This window comes from Nannospalax galili, unplaced genomic scaffold (assembly GCF_000622305.1).
Source record: "Nannospalax galili isolate Female #2095 unplaced genomic scaffold, S.galili_v1.0 scaffold388, whole genome shotgun sequence".
Taxonomy (NCBI): Eukaryota; Metazoa; Chordata; class Mammalia; order Rodentia; family Spalacidae; genus Nannospalax; species Nannospalax galili.
In genome coordinates this window covers 966021-982173 of record NW_008360304.1, presented here as the reverse complement: position 1 = coordinate 982173, position 16153 = coordinate 966021, and the positions used below count along the sequence as shown (strand labels likewise).

The window sequence follows — 16153 nt, the reverse complement described above, 5'->3', positions numbered from 1 at the left end:
TTGATTTATTATTTTTATTTTATGTGTATGAGTATATTGCCTGCATGTATGTAAGTGCCCACAGAGGACAGAGAGGGAGTCAGATCTCCTGGAATTGAAGTTACAGACAGTTGTTATTTGCCATATGGATGCTGAGATTCGAACCCACATCTTCTGCAAGAACAGCTAGTGCTCTTAACAGCTGAGCCATCTCTCCAGTCCCAATTTTGTGGTTTTACTAATCTAATCACCTTTATTCTCCCTTCCCCAATATGAATGTGATTTTGTGCTTTTTACTCTGGGAACAATGGGCAGTGTAGATGTTGTGGATTGCTATTATATTATTTATCATCTGCATCTAAAGCTGAAAGACTTTATCTGCAATTCTTTCAACAAATTCAATCTGTACAGAGATTCCATACCTTTATCACAGTCTGTGTGGGGGCCTCTAAAGGATTGAACACAAAATCCACAAGTGCTGTAATTGTTTTCTTTGGAGGTGATGCCTACCAAACACTTGGCCTGTACTTCAGATTCTTTTATGTAATTTCTATCTCTGCTGAAACTCTTCCTATTCATGCACGCTGACCACTTTTTCTAACAAATTAGTCAGCTATTTTGAAGCCCGTGTTTGACACATGTAGTATGTGCTTCACCTACTTGGTAAAAAGTTGGTAACTTTATCATGGTTTGGGTTTTTACCTTGCTCTTACTGTATCTTGTGATTTTTGACTGAATGGTAGACATAGTGTAGAAGAGTGGTACGCACCTGGGTCTCAGCACTTCTTAGTAAGCATCCAAGCTGCTCTTCCTCTTGGCAACCAAGCTGTCCATGTCTGTATCTGGACTTGGATGGGAGTTCTCTAACTCTCCCTAATTGACTGCAGACCTCTTCTTGGTAAAAGTGTAGGACACTGGACCCCAAACACTTTCTCACTTGTGTACAACAGCCAAGGAATTTTTGCTTCTACCATGCATGCCTGGGCAGCAATGGGTCTGTGTGTCTGGGCAGACCCCTTTCTACTGCTCTCACAAAAACAAATGGATCTTTTTCCTGCTTCTTCCCCACAATTGTGGGCACAGGGTTTGCTGCCTCTATCCTAGTGACTTTTGTTCCTCAGCAGGGTAAAATATAAAGGAGGGGAGTGTGCTCTCCACCAGCAGTTAGTCACATCCCATTTGACCCAGGGAACATTCTCTTGCCTTCTGACCTGTCCTCTGCTTATCAGGCCCATGGGAATGAATTTGCAAGTAAATGCATACACTCCTTGCCCTGGGAAGGGCTGGTACCTCTTTGAAACCCAGTTTTCTTGACTTTGGATGACTTCAGTTCTCTGATGGATTGAACAAAAGTTTCCTTTCTCATTATCTGGGAGGAGGCAGCTCTTCCCAGATATAGAGCCCTTCTCCTTTGTAACCCAGCCTCCTTCCTCTTCTTTGAAAAACTTCAGGATCTTCTCTAAATGGTAGTGTGCTCCAGTTTCAACGTAATTTTTCATACTGTCGGTTTGTTTTCATTTATGGGAGACATTTTTTTTCACCTGCATTTTTTTCCTAAGTCTGTTCTTCCTAAAATCCTAGATCACCCAAAATAACATATTGGATGCAAATGCTATGTAATTAGTTGCTCTACTATTTAGGGAATAATTTGTTAATAATTAGTTGTTTACTTGTTTAGGAAATAATGACAAGAAAAAATGTACATGTTCGGTACAAATACAACTTTTTCTTTAGACTATTTTGATTGAATATGAGGCTGGTTGAGTCTAAGAATGCAGAATCTATGGACATAGAAGGCTACCTTTGTGTGTGTGTGTGTGTGTGTGTGTGTGTGTGTGTGTGTATGTGGTGTGATATGTTAGCCATTTTAACCATTATTGCTATACAATTCAGTGGCACTATCACCAGCCCCACCAGAAACTCTCATCAATTAATAATAATAATGTTCCATTCTTTTTCCACATCCTGATAACTTTCCTAATGTAGTTTATGTCTCTGCAAATTTTCCTATTCTAGGTATTTCCTATAAGTGGAATCATGTCTGGTTTATGCCACTTATAGTATTTGCAAGGGTTCATTGTATTGTAATATATTACAAAATTTCAAAAATTATTAACAGTCCATAGTATTCTATGATTGTGTGTGTGTGTGTGTGTGTGTGTGAGAGAGAGAGAGAGAGAGAGAGAGAGAGAGAGAGAGAGAAAGCGAAAGCAGGAGAGATGTTTTGTACACACCCATTAATGGACTTTGGGGTTGTTCCCATCTTTTGTACTTAATGTTGCTATAAACATTCACATACAAATAAGTGTTTTTCAGTTTTGCTATGAATCAACCTAGGACTGGAATTGCTGGATCAACTGGTAATTTTGTTTAGCTCTTTGAGGAATTGTAAAACTGTTTTCTTCGTAGCAGTACTGTGCTACATTCAGTGTACTAGGGTTCCAATTTTTCCACATCCTTACCACCAACTAGCGTTTTCATGATTACCGTCATCCAGGAAGTGTGAAAATGGCTTTTTATCAGGATTTTGAGTTGCAGTTCAAGAATGATAAGTAACATTATATACTTTTCCATATGCCCATTGCTTATTTGTATAACGTTTTGGAGACATGTACTTGCATAGGCAAGTACTTTGTACATTTTTAAGTTTGTTTTACCTTGCAGTTATTTTTGAGTTACAGGAGTTGTTTTTAAAGATTTTACCTATTAAGCTTTTATCAGGTGAATGATGTGCAAATGCCTTCTTTCATTCTGTGTATTGTCTTTGATGCACAAAGGGTTTGAATTTTAGTGAAGTAAAGCTTATCAATTTTTATTATAATTATCTGTGTTTGATATCTCATATAAGAAATCATCATCAAATTCAATAACAAATTCCCCTATGTTTTCTTCTGAGAGTTTTATAGTTTTAGGTCTTATCGTTGGTTGGGTCTTTGATCTGATATTTATTTATTTATTTTGAGACAGAGTGTCACTGTAGAGTCCAGGTTGGTCTCACACTTGAGATTCCCTTGCTTTAACACCCCCCTCCCCCCAGTGCTGGGATTATAGGTACACCCCCTTCCATCTCTAAGTTAGCTTTTATATATGGTTAGCAGATCTAAGAATGATTTCTTTAGAGAGATGGAGAGAAACAGAAGGTAAAACTCCTTCCATGGTGTTTATGGTTTGGCTCTGAGCTGCAGGCCTTCCTTTGCTTCTGACCAAGCTGCTTAGGACATGTTTAAGTCTTCACTTCCAGCCCATGTAGAGCCCACAGATCAATGAGAACAGTAAACCACCACCACCATCACCACCACCACTCTCCACAGGTGCTGAAAACTGCACTGGAAGGTGGCCCATGCCAACATTACAGCTCTAGTTGGATGTTAGTCAGGCTAAGGATGCCACACTCACACAGCTGCTGTATCAGCAGTGTTGTCAAGGCCTCTGTAGTCATTAGTGTCATGTGAGTATAGTGAAATGCCTGCAGTAATTAAGCTGAAAAGAACAAAGTTTTCCTTGGCTGCTGGTTCTGGAGGTTTCAGTCCTTGATCTTTGGGCCTTTCATAGGAGGGCTAGACGGCAATGTGGCAATTGTGGGGCACATGTGGTACAGCAAAACTGCTACGGGAGCCGGGAAGCAAAAGAGAAGATGGGCCACCACCCCATAATCCCTTTCTAAGACATACCTTCAATAACCTAAGAACCTCCCACATGACCCCACTGCCTAAATGTCTCACCAACCTCCCAATAGTACCACCGTCAGTCCAGAACCTTAAACATGGATCTTTGTGTGTAGGGGGGAGCACTCAATATCCAAGCCATGTCACTGTTGGACTGAATTCCAGGTGCTGTTGCTAGCTGTGCCTGATTAGTTTTCAGAGTTCCTACATCCTTGATCTTGTCAGTCTTGCCTGGCTTGTGTTTGTTGGTGGAAAAGCCACTTTCTGCTTCTTGCTTTGGCATCTGTGACATTGTTCCTCTATTAATTCTGTAAATTGCTGCTGTCATACTTTAATTTCCTAGAGTTTTATCCTTTTGCCTAAATGTTCCATTGTAACCTTTCTTATTTCATGAAAATGATCCTCCATAATCTCTTTGAGGATATTAACTATAGCAGGTTATTTGGCAAGAGGAATTTTTTTCTGTTCCTTGAATTATTTTTCCTCTGATTTCTTTCTCTATTTTTAAAGTTGCTTCATCTTTTCTTTTAAAAGCATTCCTCAAAGATCCAGTTGATAACTAACGTTAAAGAGTAGTATAGGAAAATATTGGTGTGGGGGGCTGAAATGGACAGATTTCCCTGCAGAGAAATTGGTGGGATCCTGGTGTCTCACTGAGGTTGGGCCTCAAACTGTTCAGGATATAGACATTCACTAACCCCCACTTTCAGGGCTACTCAGAGAATGTGCTACTGCCTCCTTCTGAAGAGAGCAATCTCCTGCCTTGTGACCAGGTTCTTGCTGCTCCTCACAGAATCCCACCTAGCTCTCCTCTAGCATTGTGCTAAGGTGCAGGGATGGGTGGGTAGTTCATTATTTCTTGTTAGGGGTGACTGACATTTTTTGTTTGGAAAATAAAGTATGAAGAATTGAGAGTGACAGAATATGTGTCATAGAAGGCTCCTAATCCTGGGTGGTCAACAAGGACTAGATGCAAGTGAACTGACGGTGATCACATCTTCTTTTTTATTCTATTATTGGGAATTTTGTAATGAATATTATTATTATTTCCATTCCTCCCAGTCCCTTCTAACCTCCCATACCCCCGACTCCCTCTCAATTTCTTGCCCTCTTTTTTGATTATTATTATACATACATACATGCATTTATAAACATATATAATGCACTGAGTCCATTTAGTGTGCTTTATATATATATATATATAAAACTCATTGAGTCCATGTAACACTATTCATGTGTACCTGTATTTAGGGCTGCCCACTTGAGATTAGATAAGCTCTTAGGGAGCTAGTCCCTGGAGAAAACTGATTCTTCCTCCCTCAGCTTCCATTGATTACATGTTCCTCTTCATCTTGGGGTAGAACCCTGTGAAATTTTCCCCATCCACTTTGGCATGTCAACTGGTTTTACCATTACATAGATCTTGTTAACAAACTTACTCTCTCAGGAGAGTTAGTTTAAGGATTGATTGTACAAGTAACTGAGTAATTTTTATAGTGGTAGGGACTGAACCCAGGGATTTGCACATGGTAGGCAGTGCTCTACCACTGAGCTGCATCTCTGACCCATGAGTAAAAGGTGTTTCAGTTCCTACTACACAGCAAATAAACTAGGTGAAGATGAGGCTATCAAATCTGGGTGGCAATTCAGTGAACATTGCCTTGGCTAAATATCCCTTAAAATGAACCTTGGTTCTGTTCAAGGAATGTCTGTGCTGGCATTGGTGAAAAAAGAATGTATGAATTGATCTGCGGTACCCTGGAAGCTCAGAGTTTGTGGTGAAAGGTTGAGGTGTGGGTCCACCCACAATTTCAGGATGGTTTGGAGCTTTTTAGCAGAAGAGCCTTGGGATGGCCCCAGGAGGGCCAGTGGCTATCACCAGCAGTGGTCAGACCAGCTTGCCTAGCTGGCCAGGGTTGATTGTGTGTGTCTGTCTCCACCTTTGTGACCATGGTATTCTAGCTTGATGTGGCTGAGGTGGGTATTCGCACCCTCTCCCCACTCTGTGTCTTGTCATGGGGGGCAAGAGCTTGCCCTAGGTGGTAGATGGACCCTCATTGATCTCTGAAGGATGGAGGTAGGGGACAGGCTTGTTTTCTTCGCTGGCCTTGCTTCTCCCTTTCACTCACCCTCCACAACCAATTGGCCAGCAAGTCTGGCAGCTCTCTGCCTTCGGGACACACCCACACTCCAGATGCCACTCACTGCCTCCATTGCCATCCTCTAGGCCAGGACGTCAACTTCAGTCACCTGTGGAGCTGTCACACCTCATTCATCTAGTTTTCTATCCACATATGAGTTTAATGATCCTGCCTAAAGTCAGACTCTGTCACTCATTTGCTCAGAACTCTGCAAAGGGCCTTCGACACTGGTGAACACCAATGTCCACACCTTGGTTTCCCAGGTATACACCTGACCTCTGCTCTATGGCCGCCTTTGTGCTGCAAAGACCTCACTGCCCTCCGGCCATCATTCAAACATGCTCCTGCCTCAGCACCCTCCTTCCACTGGAAGTGTTCCCCAAGGCATTCCTCCCTCATCCTTCACCTCCATCAAATACCTCCTTCTGGGTCCTCCTCTGGTGGGCATGCACACACACCTTACCTGAGCCTCACCTGGGTCCCTCTAGCTCCTCCAATCACTTTTTGCTTTGAGTTTCCACAGAGCCCTCAGAACCATGTGCTGTGGAGTTTTTGTATTTGCCTTTTCTGAGTTCCTCAGAACATGTTCACTATAGAGCAGGAATTTTGTGTCTTTTGCTAGCTGCTGCTTCCCTGATAGAGGGAGTACCTCAGTATAGGAGCAGGAGAGAGTGGTCTAGGACCCTAGAACTAAAGGAATGTGAACCTGAGGAGGGTAGAGCCAGCGCAAAGCATTCAGTGTGGGGAGAGCCTCCTCAGTGCCCAGGGCGGCCTGCTCATGCACCTCATTTTTACCCACACACTTGAGAGCATGGTGCCCTGCCCAGCCCCAAACTACTGATGCTCTGCTGACAGCTTGATGCTGTGTAGGGTTGGTTGATCGCAGGTGGGAAACAGAGCAGCCAAGAGGTGAGGGAAGGGGAAGGGTGAGTGACAGAGTTAAATCCTGCTTGCCCTTTGTGTGCCACCCTGGAAGGGGCACCCTGTGCCTCCTGACAGCTCTATGACATGGGCATGGCCAGCATCATTGTGTGTACCAACTGATCAGAGAAAGGAGGCACAAGGTGGATCCCAGAGTCACAGAACCTATGGGTGCAGAAAGCAAAACTCCAGGCCCTTTCTGGCACCCCCTGTGCTAAAGGTAGGATTTGAGCCAACTCTAGCTTGTGTCATTGGCAGTTGCTGTGGGTTTGAGACATAGGCTGCACACTCCTCATTAGGGAACAGGTGGTGAAGAGGTCATCTCTCCCATGGCTTACCCCCAAATTGAAATCAATATAAAAACAGGCTCCCAAGAGACAGAGTGAAACCCCAGCAGGCATCTATTGACACAAAGCATGATGCAGACCTCATTCCAGGCCCTTATTGCTCACACTCTCAGAAGAGTGGGCAGAGCTACCCCTACTGTTGAGGAAACTGAGGCTTAGAGGCATTGGGTTACATGCCTAAGACCCAAATGCAAGGTGGAGCCAGTCTTGGCTTCGATCTGCCTGGTTTCAAAATCTTGTTCTTCCTGCTGCCCTTATAGCAACAGGGTGGCTTCCAGGTCAAGGCCTTGTGTCTGTAGAATGCATCACCTCTCACCTGCTTAGCAGCATTCAAGAAACACAAAAGACTAACTTTCCCTCACCCAGCAGTGATCAGCCGCCAGTAGTTCCTTGGCTAAGGTCAGGGTCTCCTGCCCATTCCCCCAGTTTTATGCTGTTTTTTGTCTGATAGAGTATGCATGGGTCTTGTGCATGCTGATACCATTGCTGTAAGTTCATGTGAGCAAGTTCCCAGAAGCCTGGAAAACTGGGTTTCCTTGTGGTCATCCACCACCCTGAGCTCTTACAGTCTTCCCACCCTCTCTTCCATAATGGTCCCTGAGCCCTAGGTGGGTGAGGTTTAATATAGGAATCCTATCCAGGGACACACAAACTTGACTCGATAGACCTTAACATTTAAGAATGCATGGGGGAGGCAGCTATGAGGGATGCAGTTAGAGGAGGGGGGTCTAAATGTGATTAAGATGCATTGTATGAAATGCACAAAATTCAATAAAAATATGTATTGAAAAAAGAGAAAGAAACACAAAAGAGAAGGGTGTTTCTGGGGTTCCTAATACCAGAGTGCCCTCAGGCCTGAGTGGGGCCATAATTATTTTCAGTAGGAAATGTGGATCTCCCTGGCTCATCAGGTTTGGTGGCTCTTCTTCTTCCTTCTCCGCATTTCTTATGGATTCTCTTTGTATTTGATGTACCAAATGGAAATGCCCCTTAAAAAAGATTTACCATTACCCCAGGGGATTGGGAAGACAGAGTTAAAAGACATTTTCTATGTAGAGACCTCTGTGTTACAACATTCAAGGACCAAGGGAACTGAGGTCTCACTAAGTTGAACAGGCAGGGCTGGAGTTTGGGGTGTGTGAGAAAGTTGGAATGATGAACAGAGTTTTGGGGAACAGGGATCTAGAACAATAGGGGTGGCAGCCCAGGAATCTTGGTGAAGACTCAGGGCACTTCCTGGCGGTTGGCTGGCATGTCTGTGCAGGGCTTGACTCTAGGCCTGGCAAAGGTCATTGGCTGCAAGCTGAGACAGGGATGATGGTGTTATGAGCTATGCCCAGTTGGCAGATGTTGGAGCTCTGCCTTCACCACAGTGGAGGCACCTTCCTGCACACCATATGTGTTCAGTTGAGACCCTAGAAAGGCCATGCCTTAGGAGAAAGGCCACAACCCAGAATGAAGGACACACCCTACGATTAAGTTCAGAACCCAAACAGATCCACCCTAACAAACAGTAAAACCACACCTGATGGGAAGGAAAGATTGTTGCCAGAACAATCCTTAACAGCCTTTAATAAAAGATGACATTGTCTACAGTCCATACAAAACATCACCCACAATGCAGAGCACACAGAAGATTACAGACTTACGAAAATGGGATCTGCGACCATACGCAGGTAAAACAGCACATCATAGGAACAGGCTTCAAGACAATCCAGGCATTGGAATAAGTATATGGAAATTAAAGAATAAAAACTTAAAGATACATATATACATGTTTAAATATGGAAATAAGTAAATAAATCAATAGATAAAATAGCACAAAGGGCGGAGGTAAGATTTCACTCTAAGATTCTTCCTCATTTTTAAGGCAGTACAATATTAATTCTAAATAGATGCATATTGTAAACCCTACAATAACCACTTAAAAAAACTGCAATTGAGGAACTAAAATGGAATTTCTTTTTGTTTGTTTTGTTTTTGAGACAGGGTCTCACTAGGTAGGCCTGGCTGATCTGGAACTCACTATGTAGACCAGGCTGGCCTCAAACTCAAGAGATCCACTTGCTTCTGCCTCCCTAATGCTGAGATTCAAGGTGTGTGTCACCGTGCCCTGCCCAAAATGTAATCTTAAAAAGCATTTGTGGGCTTACAATAAGGCAGGAAAGGAAGAGCCAGAGAATAAAACTAAATGAACAAACTGTAAATCGCATAAGATAGTAGCTCAAAACCTAATCATGTAAACACATTAAATAGAAAATCTGGATATAAAGAGGAATATTCAAATATACACACTCTAGAAAATAGGTGTTTTAACAGTGCCTGGTGGGCAGGAAAAGGAGGGAACGGTGGATGCTGAAAGTTGTGAGCACGGGCATCTGGCATGGCTATTTTACTGTAAGACAAAGTGAACTTCAGGAAAAGGAGAACCCCAGAGGAGGTAACATTTAACAGGAAATACACTGATTCTAGCCCACATGTTTCAAAGTATAACTTTAAAAGACTTGAAAGAAACCTGGCCATATTAAAGAGGGGCATAGAGAAAGAAATAGTCATTGTTAGAGGTTTACGATGGTTCTCGTTAAGTGGCAGAGCAATTGGGCTCTAACTGGCATTTATGAAGAGCACCACAATGAAAGGAAGGTTTTGTCTTTTCAAGTTTACGTGAAACATTCATCAAAAGGGTACATATTTTATGCTAAAATAAATTTCACAATTCATAAGGCTTATTTTACAGAATATGTTCTTTGACTACAATGGAATTAAATGAGAAACCAGTAACAATAATATACCTCGAAAAATCCCTAAGTATTTGGAAATCAGTGAACTTCTAAATAAAGGTACAAGAGAGTATGAAATATTCAAGTCAAGTGATAACGAAACTATGCATATGAAAACATATGAGATAAAGCTAAAACATTGCTTAGAAAGGGAAGGAGAGCTTGAATCCATAAACCTTTAGCAAGGCTGGTCAAGATAAAGAGGGAAATAAAAGCGATCAGTAACAATCGCCAAAGACGAGCTGTCATTAGGGATTCGACATCCATTTAAAGACGATTAAGGCAGTGTTACAATATGGGCACTCTATGTCAACATACTTGATGAAATGCATTTACATGAAATGTCTAAGCTTAATTGTAAAAATGCAACTCAGACAGTGTCGACCCTTCTTCCCATGCTGCACTGCGGCCTTTTTTCTTTCTATCCACAGACATTCTGGAGCTGAGTTATCTCCTGAAAATGGCACAAAAATGGCATCAAGAAACCCCAATCACAAAGATAGGAATTTCTTAATCCGGTCAACGCCAAGTTCCTGAGGAACATGCGTTTTTCCACAAAGCACAAGAAGGGCTTGGAAAAGAAGCAGACAAACAATGCAAAAGCAGTGGGTGCAGAGCCCAGGCCACCAGGACCCTTGAGAAGCCTAGGGGAGGTTTGGCCCAAGAGGCAGAAGAGCGCTACTAGCAAGTTCTGCCCACTTGCCTTCATCAGCTGCTCCAAGCTTGGGAAGCGGACTCCTGCCTACATGGCCAAGGGTCACGGGCTCTGCCAATCGAAGGCCCAAGCCCAAATCAAAGTTGGGGCTGCAGCTCTGGCTCAGGCCCAGGCTTCAGTTCCTGCACTGGCTCCACCTCCAGTTTAGGCTCCCAAAGGTGCCCTAAAGAAGGGCCCCTAGTAAAGGTGGACCTAGTGAAGACAGATGCGTGATTCCTCCCAACCCCCACTGTGTATGGCTGGTTCCCTGTGCTGAGGTTACCAATAAACTTGAGGCAGGATCTGTTTTTGTAAAAATTTGTGACTCAAACATCTAAGTGTTATGTTAGTAGCATTAAAATTTAGTTTTTCTATATGAAACATTATATCTTAAAATGAAGTGGAGATCTTTTTTAAAGGTTAAAACCTCATTCAATTTTATGTTTTACAGAGCTTATACTGAGTTCAATATTGTATAACTGTATTAATTCAAAGGGTTTATACTGAGTTCAATATTGTATAACTGTATTAATTCAACTGTGGACCTAGAAATTTACAGCCCCTTTTGAAAGAGATGTATCTTTTCTCTGGAAATTGTTATTGAATATGTTAAAACTGTAATGAAATGCTTCTTCTAATCATGTGGTTATTAAATAAATAAATTTTTTAAAAAAGAATGAATCAGAAAAAAAATGTGACTCAAAAAATTAAAAAGAAATGAAAAAACAGAACGGATTATCTGTCAAAGAAATTGAATTCATAAAGATGAATTTTTCCCTCATAAACATAGAGGAAAAAATTCTAATTACACAAGTTCTTTAGGAAAATAAAAGAGGGGGAAAAAAATCTCCAAGCTGTTTTATATGTTGACATGATCCCGATACCAAAACCAGATAAAAATATTATAAGAAAAAAATTATAGGGGCTGGGGAGTGGCTCAGTTGGTAAAGGTCTGGAGTTCGGATTGCCCAGCACATACATAAGAAGCACGGCAGCACACAGACAGGAGGATCGCTGGGGCTTGTTGGCCAGGTAATTTAGCCAAATCCGTGATCTCCGGGTTCAGTAAGTAACCTTGTCTCAAAGGTGGAGAGTGTTTGAGGAAGACACCAGATGTCAGTCTCTGGCCTCCACACCATAATACACATGCAAACACACACATGCAAACACACATGCATGCATGCACACACACACACACACACACAAAATTATAGACCAACATTCCTCATGAGCATCTATTCAAAAATCCTTACTGGACACTGACGAACTGGAAAATATATAAAATGAGTGAAATATGTTAATTTAAAAGATAAACTAACATATCAGTCTTGATGCTAATGTTTCTGTTTGCCTGACTTTGTTTCTCTACAGGTCAGACAAACAGCAGCTTTATTGGTAGTGCTGGGTTTTTTATAGACTTTGTGGTGTGCACTGAACCTTTCTCTACGGTGGCTATGGTATAGCCTCCAAGTTTGGGGCAACACTGGATGACATTCACACTTGAGGGAGGCGAATAAAGCTACATATGAATGAAGCTCCAGTGCACAGGTTTTCAGGACTAGCTGTCACTGGGAATTGAGGTTTGGGCCAAGGATATGACTTGTAACTGACTGGACACAGGGCTGTTGCCAAAGCTGTGCTGTTATTGGGGGTCAGGGGAAGATCCCTAGGGCTGAGGCTCTATGCAGCCCCGTCATTTGTCCTGTGGTGGTGCAGGCAGAGGCTGGTCCTCCTAGCTCAGGTGCAGGAGACATTGGTGATCAGGTGGTGCATCTGTGAGTTGTACACCAGGTCCTCAGCTTCCACAGACTTACTGGTAACTAAGGACCTATGTTGGCTAAATAGCTCGCGCTTCCTTTCTAATTTCCTCATCTCAGTCAACAGAGCTGGAACTCTCACATTCCTTTAGGCTAGAACGTGGGACAAGTTTGAAGTCATGTCTCCTCTTTAGTATTCTATATCCCTCACCCATCTAGGCACCAAACCCTGCTGGTTCCTCCTCTAAAATCTCTCTCCTTTCGCTTTATTTCACCAACCTTGATGAAATGCTGTCTTCACCCTCGGGTCCAGGTTGTTCCTCTAGCCTACTACTCTGATTTCACCCTCTCTCTTCTTTATTCTATTTCCACTTTCTAGCCCTCTCCCCTAGTAGACTTTTGCAGAAACATTTCCAAGTAGTTTCTTTCATAGCTGCAAATCCAGACTTCATACAAACCTATGATGTCCTCCACAGTCTAGCCTGCTCATTTCCCAAGTTCCTCAGTGGGAACACATTCACCCCGAATCTACAACTTGTCTGCTCATGACCTGCCTCTGTGATTGAGTCAAGTTCTTCCACAGCCCCAGATGCTCTGCCAGCTCACCTCTCCCTCTCCAGCTATGACTTCTTACAGTAGGATCTGGTTGGGGAAGGATCACGATTGGAAAAATGTAAGAGGGGTGTGTATATATGATTCAGCAAATGCTATGATCCCTTCTGAGTCAATTTTGAACCCACATTTCATAGGACATGAAAAAATATATGGCTTCCTAAAGAACCACTGTCTTTTTCTGGCAATCCTGATACTTTCTTTCCCAGGCAAATTATATGTGCTTCTGATAATCTCCAACATACCACCAAGATGATGTTTCACACTAAATGGTTCAGATACAAACTTAAATCACTTGGATGTTCTGAGATATAATTAAGAAATTTTCTTAATTATATTCCAGGTCTGTAGGTAGGCACAAACTTTTCAAGGGCACAGGTAGAGTGCTTAGGACACAGATATACCTGTGTATCCATCAGAGTACTTGGACTATGTGGCCAAATGCTATAGATCTTGCAAGTATTATACTGTCAAAGAGACCTTCATTTTTATTATTTTCCTTGGGGGAGCAGGGAGATCAAGGTCCATGGTGACTGTCATGGTTAATCTTTGTTACCTATGGATGGTTATGAATGGATTGAGAGAATGTATGGGAAATTGATAAAACACACTTCCAGTGTGTTTCTGAAGACATTTCCAGAGATGACTGGCATATGGGTGAGCAAACTGGTAGTTGGGGGGAAGTGTGAGAGGCACCTTAAATGTAGACAGCACCTTTCAAAGCAGGTGGGGACTCTTTTGGAACAAAAGAAACAGAAGAAAGGGAAATGGCACCCTAGTCTGGAGCTCATGTGGGCGCCTCTGTCACTGCAGCCACTCAGTCTTTGAGTGGGGACTCCTGGGGACACTCTCCAGGGGCCTCCAGGCCTCAGCCTTAGGTCAGGGGCTGTGTCACTCATCCCCCGTGTCCCGTGGCTTCCAATCTCCTGGTCTGAGCAGCTGGTCCCTCAGCTCTTCTACCTATAGTTGGTCATTTAGCTTCTGCTCATGTAAGCCGGTAGAATAAATTCTCTCTCATAATTATAAATGCATCCTATTGGATCTGTTCCCCTAAAGAACCTGACTAATGCAATGACAAACCCGTGGTCTAATGCTGGGTGTAGGCAGTCAGGTATTTCCACCAACACCAAATCAGTTTTCTCCTTGCTTATGTAACTTTTCCAGAGATATTTTGATTTTTTTGTTGTTGTTGTTGTTCTTTTTGAGACAGGGTCTCCTTGTAGTCCCAGCTACCTGGAACTCACTATGTAGACCAGGCTGGCCTCGAACTCACAGAGATTTGCCTGCCTCTGCCTTCTGAGTGCTGGAACTAAAGTAGTGCACCCCCACACCCAGCTCTAGTTTGATTTTTAAAAATAGAATCCTTTAACTTCTGACCCACTCTAGAATCAGGCTCAATCCTCCTGAAATTTGGATGTATTTTTTCTGGACCAATTTGAATCCATGTTTCACTTTCTGCCACATCCAGAACCTTTTATCTTTTACCTAGGCAGTCAGGCAGCACAGAAGCTGTCCATAGTGTACCTGGGCTGGGGACCTTCAGGTTAGTAGAGAAGTGTCCTTTGGTGTTTGAGAGCTTTGGAGGTATAGATGGGTTAAGCAAAAATAAGGACTGGAGTTTCCAAAGTTGTCTTTCTTTTTTATATTTTATTTATTATGCGTGTGGCATGCAAGTGCCACAGTGCATACGAGGAAGGCAGAAGAGAACTTGCAAGAATTGGTTCAGGGGACTGAATTCAGTTCATCAGACTTGGTGGCAATTACCTTTACCCACTGAACGATCTTTCCGGTCCCTGAAGTCCTGTTTCTTTCTTGCTTATGAGCACACAAATAAATTCCCAAGTGAACCGAGGTCATTCAAGCTAAACATCAACAGCACAGTTACATACAAGGTGTCAAATTGAAGAGAAACCAAGTGTCTGAGTTCACACGCTTCAATTCAGAGCAAAAAGCGTTGGCTCCTTTTGTAGCCCTTGGATTTGAGCCCACTGACTTAGAATTATAAATAAAAATAAGATGCCTGGTTTAATACAAGAGACTGTATACACAGAGTAGAGTGGGTAGAGGGTGTCAGTGGACTGAAACAGGCTATGGCAGAAGATGTGGTGTGGGTTACCATTCATCAGCCAGAATTCTGGGACCTGAGAGAAGCTGTGAGAAGCCCAGCACCCCTTAAGAGACACCAGGGTCTCCTGTTACCACACAGCCTAGGAATCAGGATCCATGATGGGGACCCTGGTTGGCAGAGATGAGATTATGTCTAGAAGTTAGACTGAGTTACCTGTTTAAGAGACACAGTTCATATGTTGAAAGTATTTTAATGTGAACATAGCTAATTCCATTCAACTTGTGGTCAAACCACAATTCTTTTAAACATTTGTGTGGGTGGAACAGCTTACTCTAATGAAGTCAGATATTTTGATAGGGCACCATAAAGAAGGACAGCGTGTGCCGTGCTAAGGATGTTATGATACCCTGTCAACTGTGAGGAGTTGTTGAAGAATTCTGAACTAGGGAGTACAGTGAATATATCTAATTTTTTTCTTTGTAAAGAAATCTGTTTAGAGGAGTAACAAGGATGGAGCAAAGCCAGAGGCCTGGAGCCATGGTGGCTAACCTGGAGGCTTTATAACATTCCAGGAGAGACGGTGAGGTATGGCCAGGATCATGTGGAGGAAGACGCTTTATTTGGGTACTGTCAGGACAAAGCCTGATGACCAATTAGCTGTTCAGATAACGGAAATACGATTCAGGTTGTCTTGAGCAACAGAGTGGATGGTAGTGACCTCTAAGATGGAGATGAAGATGGGAAGAGGGCTGCAGAAGGTGGCGATGAATGTGAACGAGCTGGTGTGGCAGGAGAGTTAGAGTGGAGAAGGAGCCGTCAAGATCAGCGAATAAAAAGACAACTGGCAAAAACCCCCAGAAAACCTTCCTAACCAAGGCTAAGGAACCAAACATGTTTGAATACTGCCCCCCACACACCCCCAAATGTGGGAGGAAAATGGCTGCTAAATAACCCAAAAGCAGTCATGGTGCTGGGGCAGGGAGGAACTTGGGACTTTTGAGTCTTCAGATCTGTCCCAGCTGTTGAACTCATTCCCTTTCTCAGGAGTGCCTTTATTGTTACTAAATTGTCCTTATTTCTATCACTATTCGTGTGTCTCTGGTCTGAATCTTTGTTGTGAGGCACAAGAACCTGGAAATCTCAGAACGTTCCCTCTAAACTCAGATCCACACCTGTAACAATGGCACTG

General features: G+C 42.8%; 1 protein-coding gene across 1 annotated transcript; it reads left to right on the top strand.

Moving 5' to 3' along the window:
- Window positions 1–10375: 10375 nt before the first annotated feature.
- LOC103726767 (60S ribosomal protein L29-like) lies at window positions 10376–10696 on the top strand. Its single transcript, XM_008824403.1, has one exon. It carries the CDS (start codon window positions 10376–10378, stop codon window positions 10694–10696), a length of 321 nt encoding a protein of 106 aa, XP_008822625.1.
- Window positions 10697–16153: the final 5457 nt, after the last annotated feature.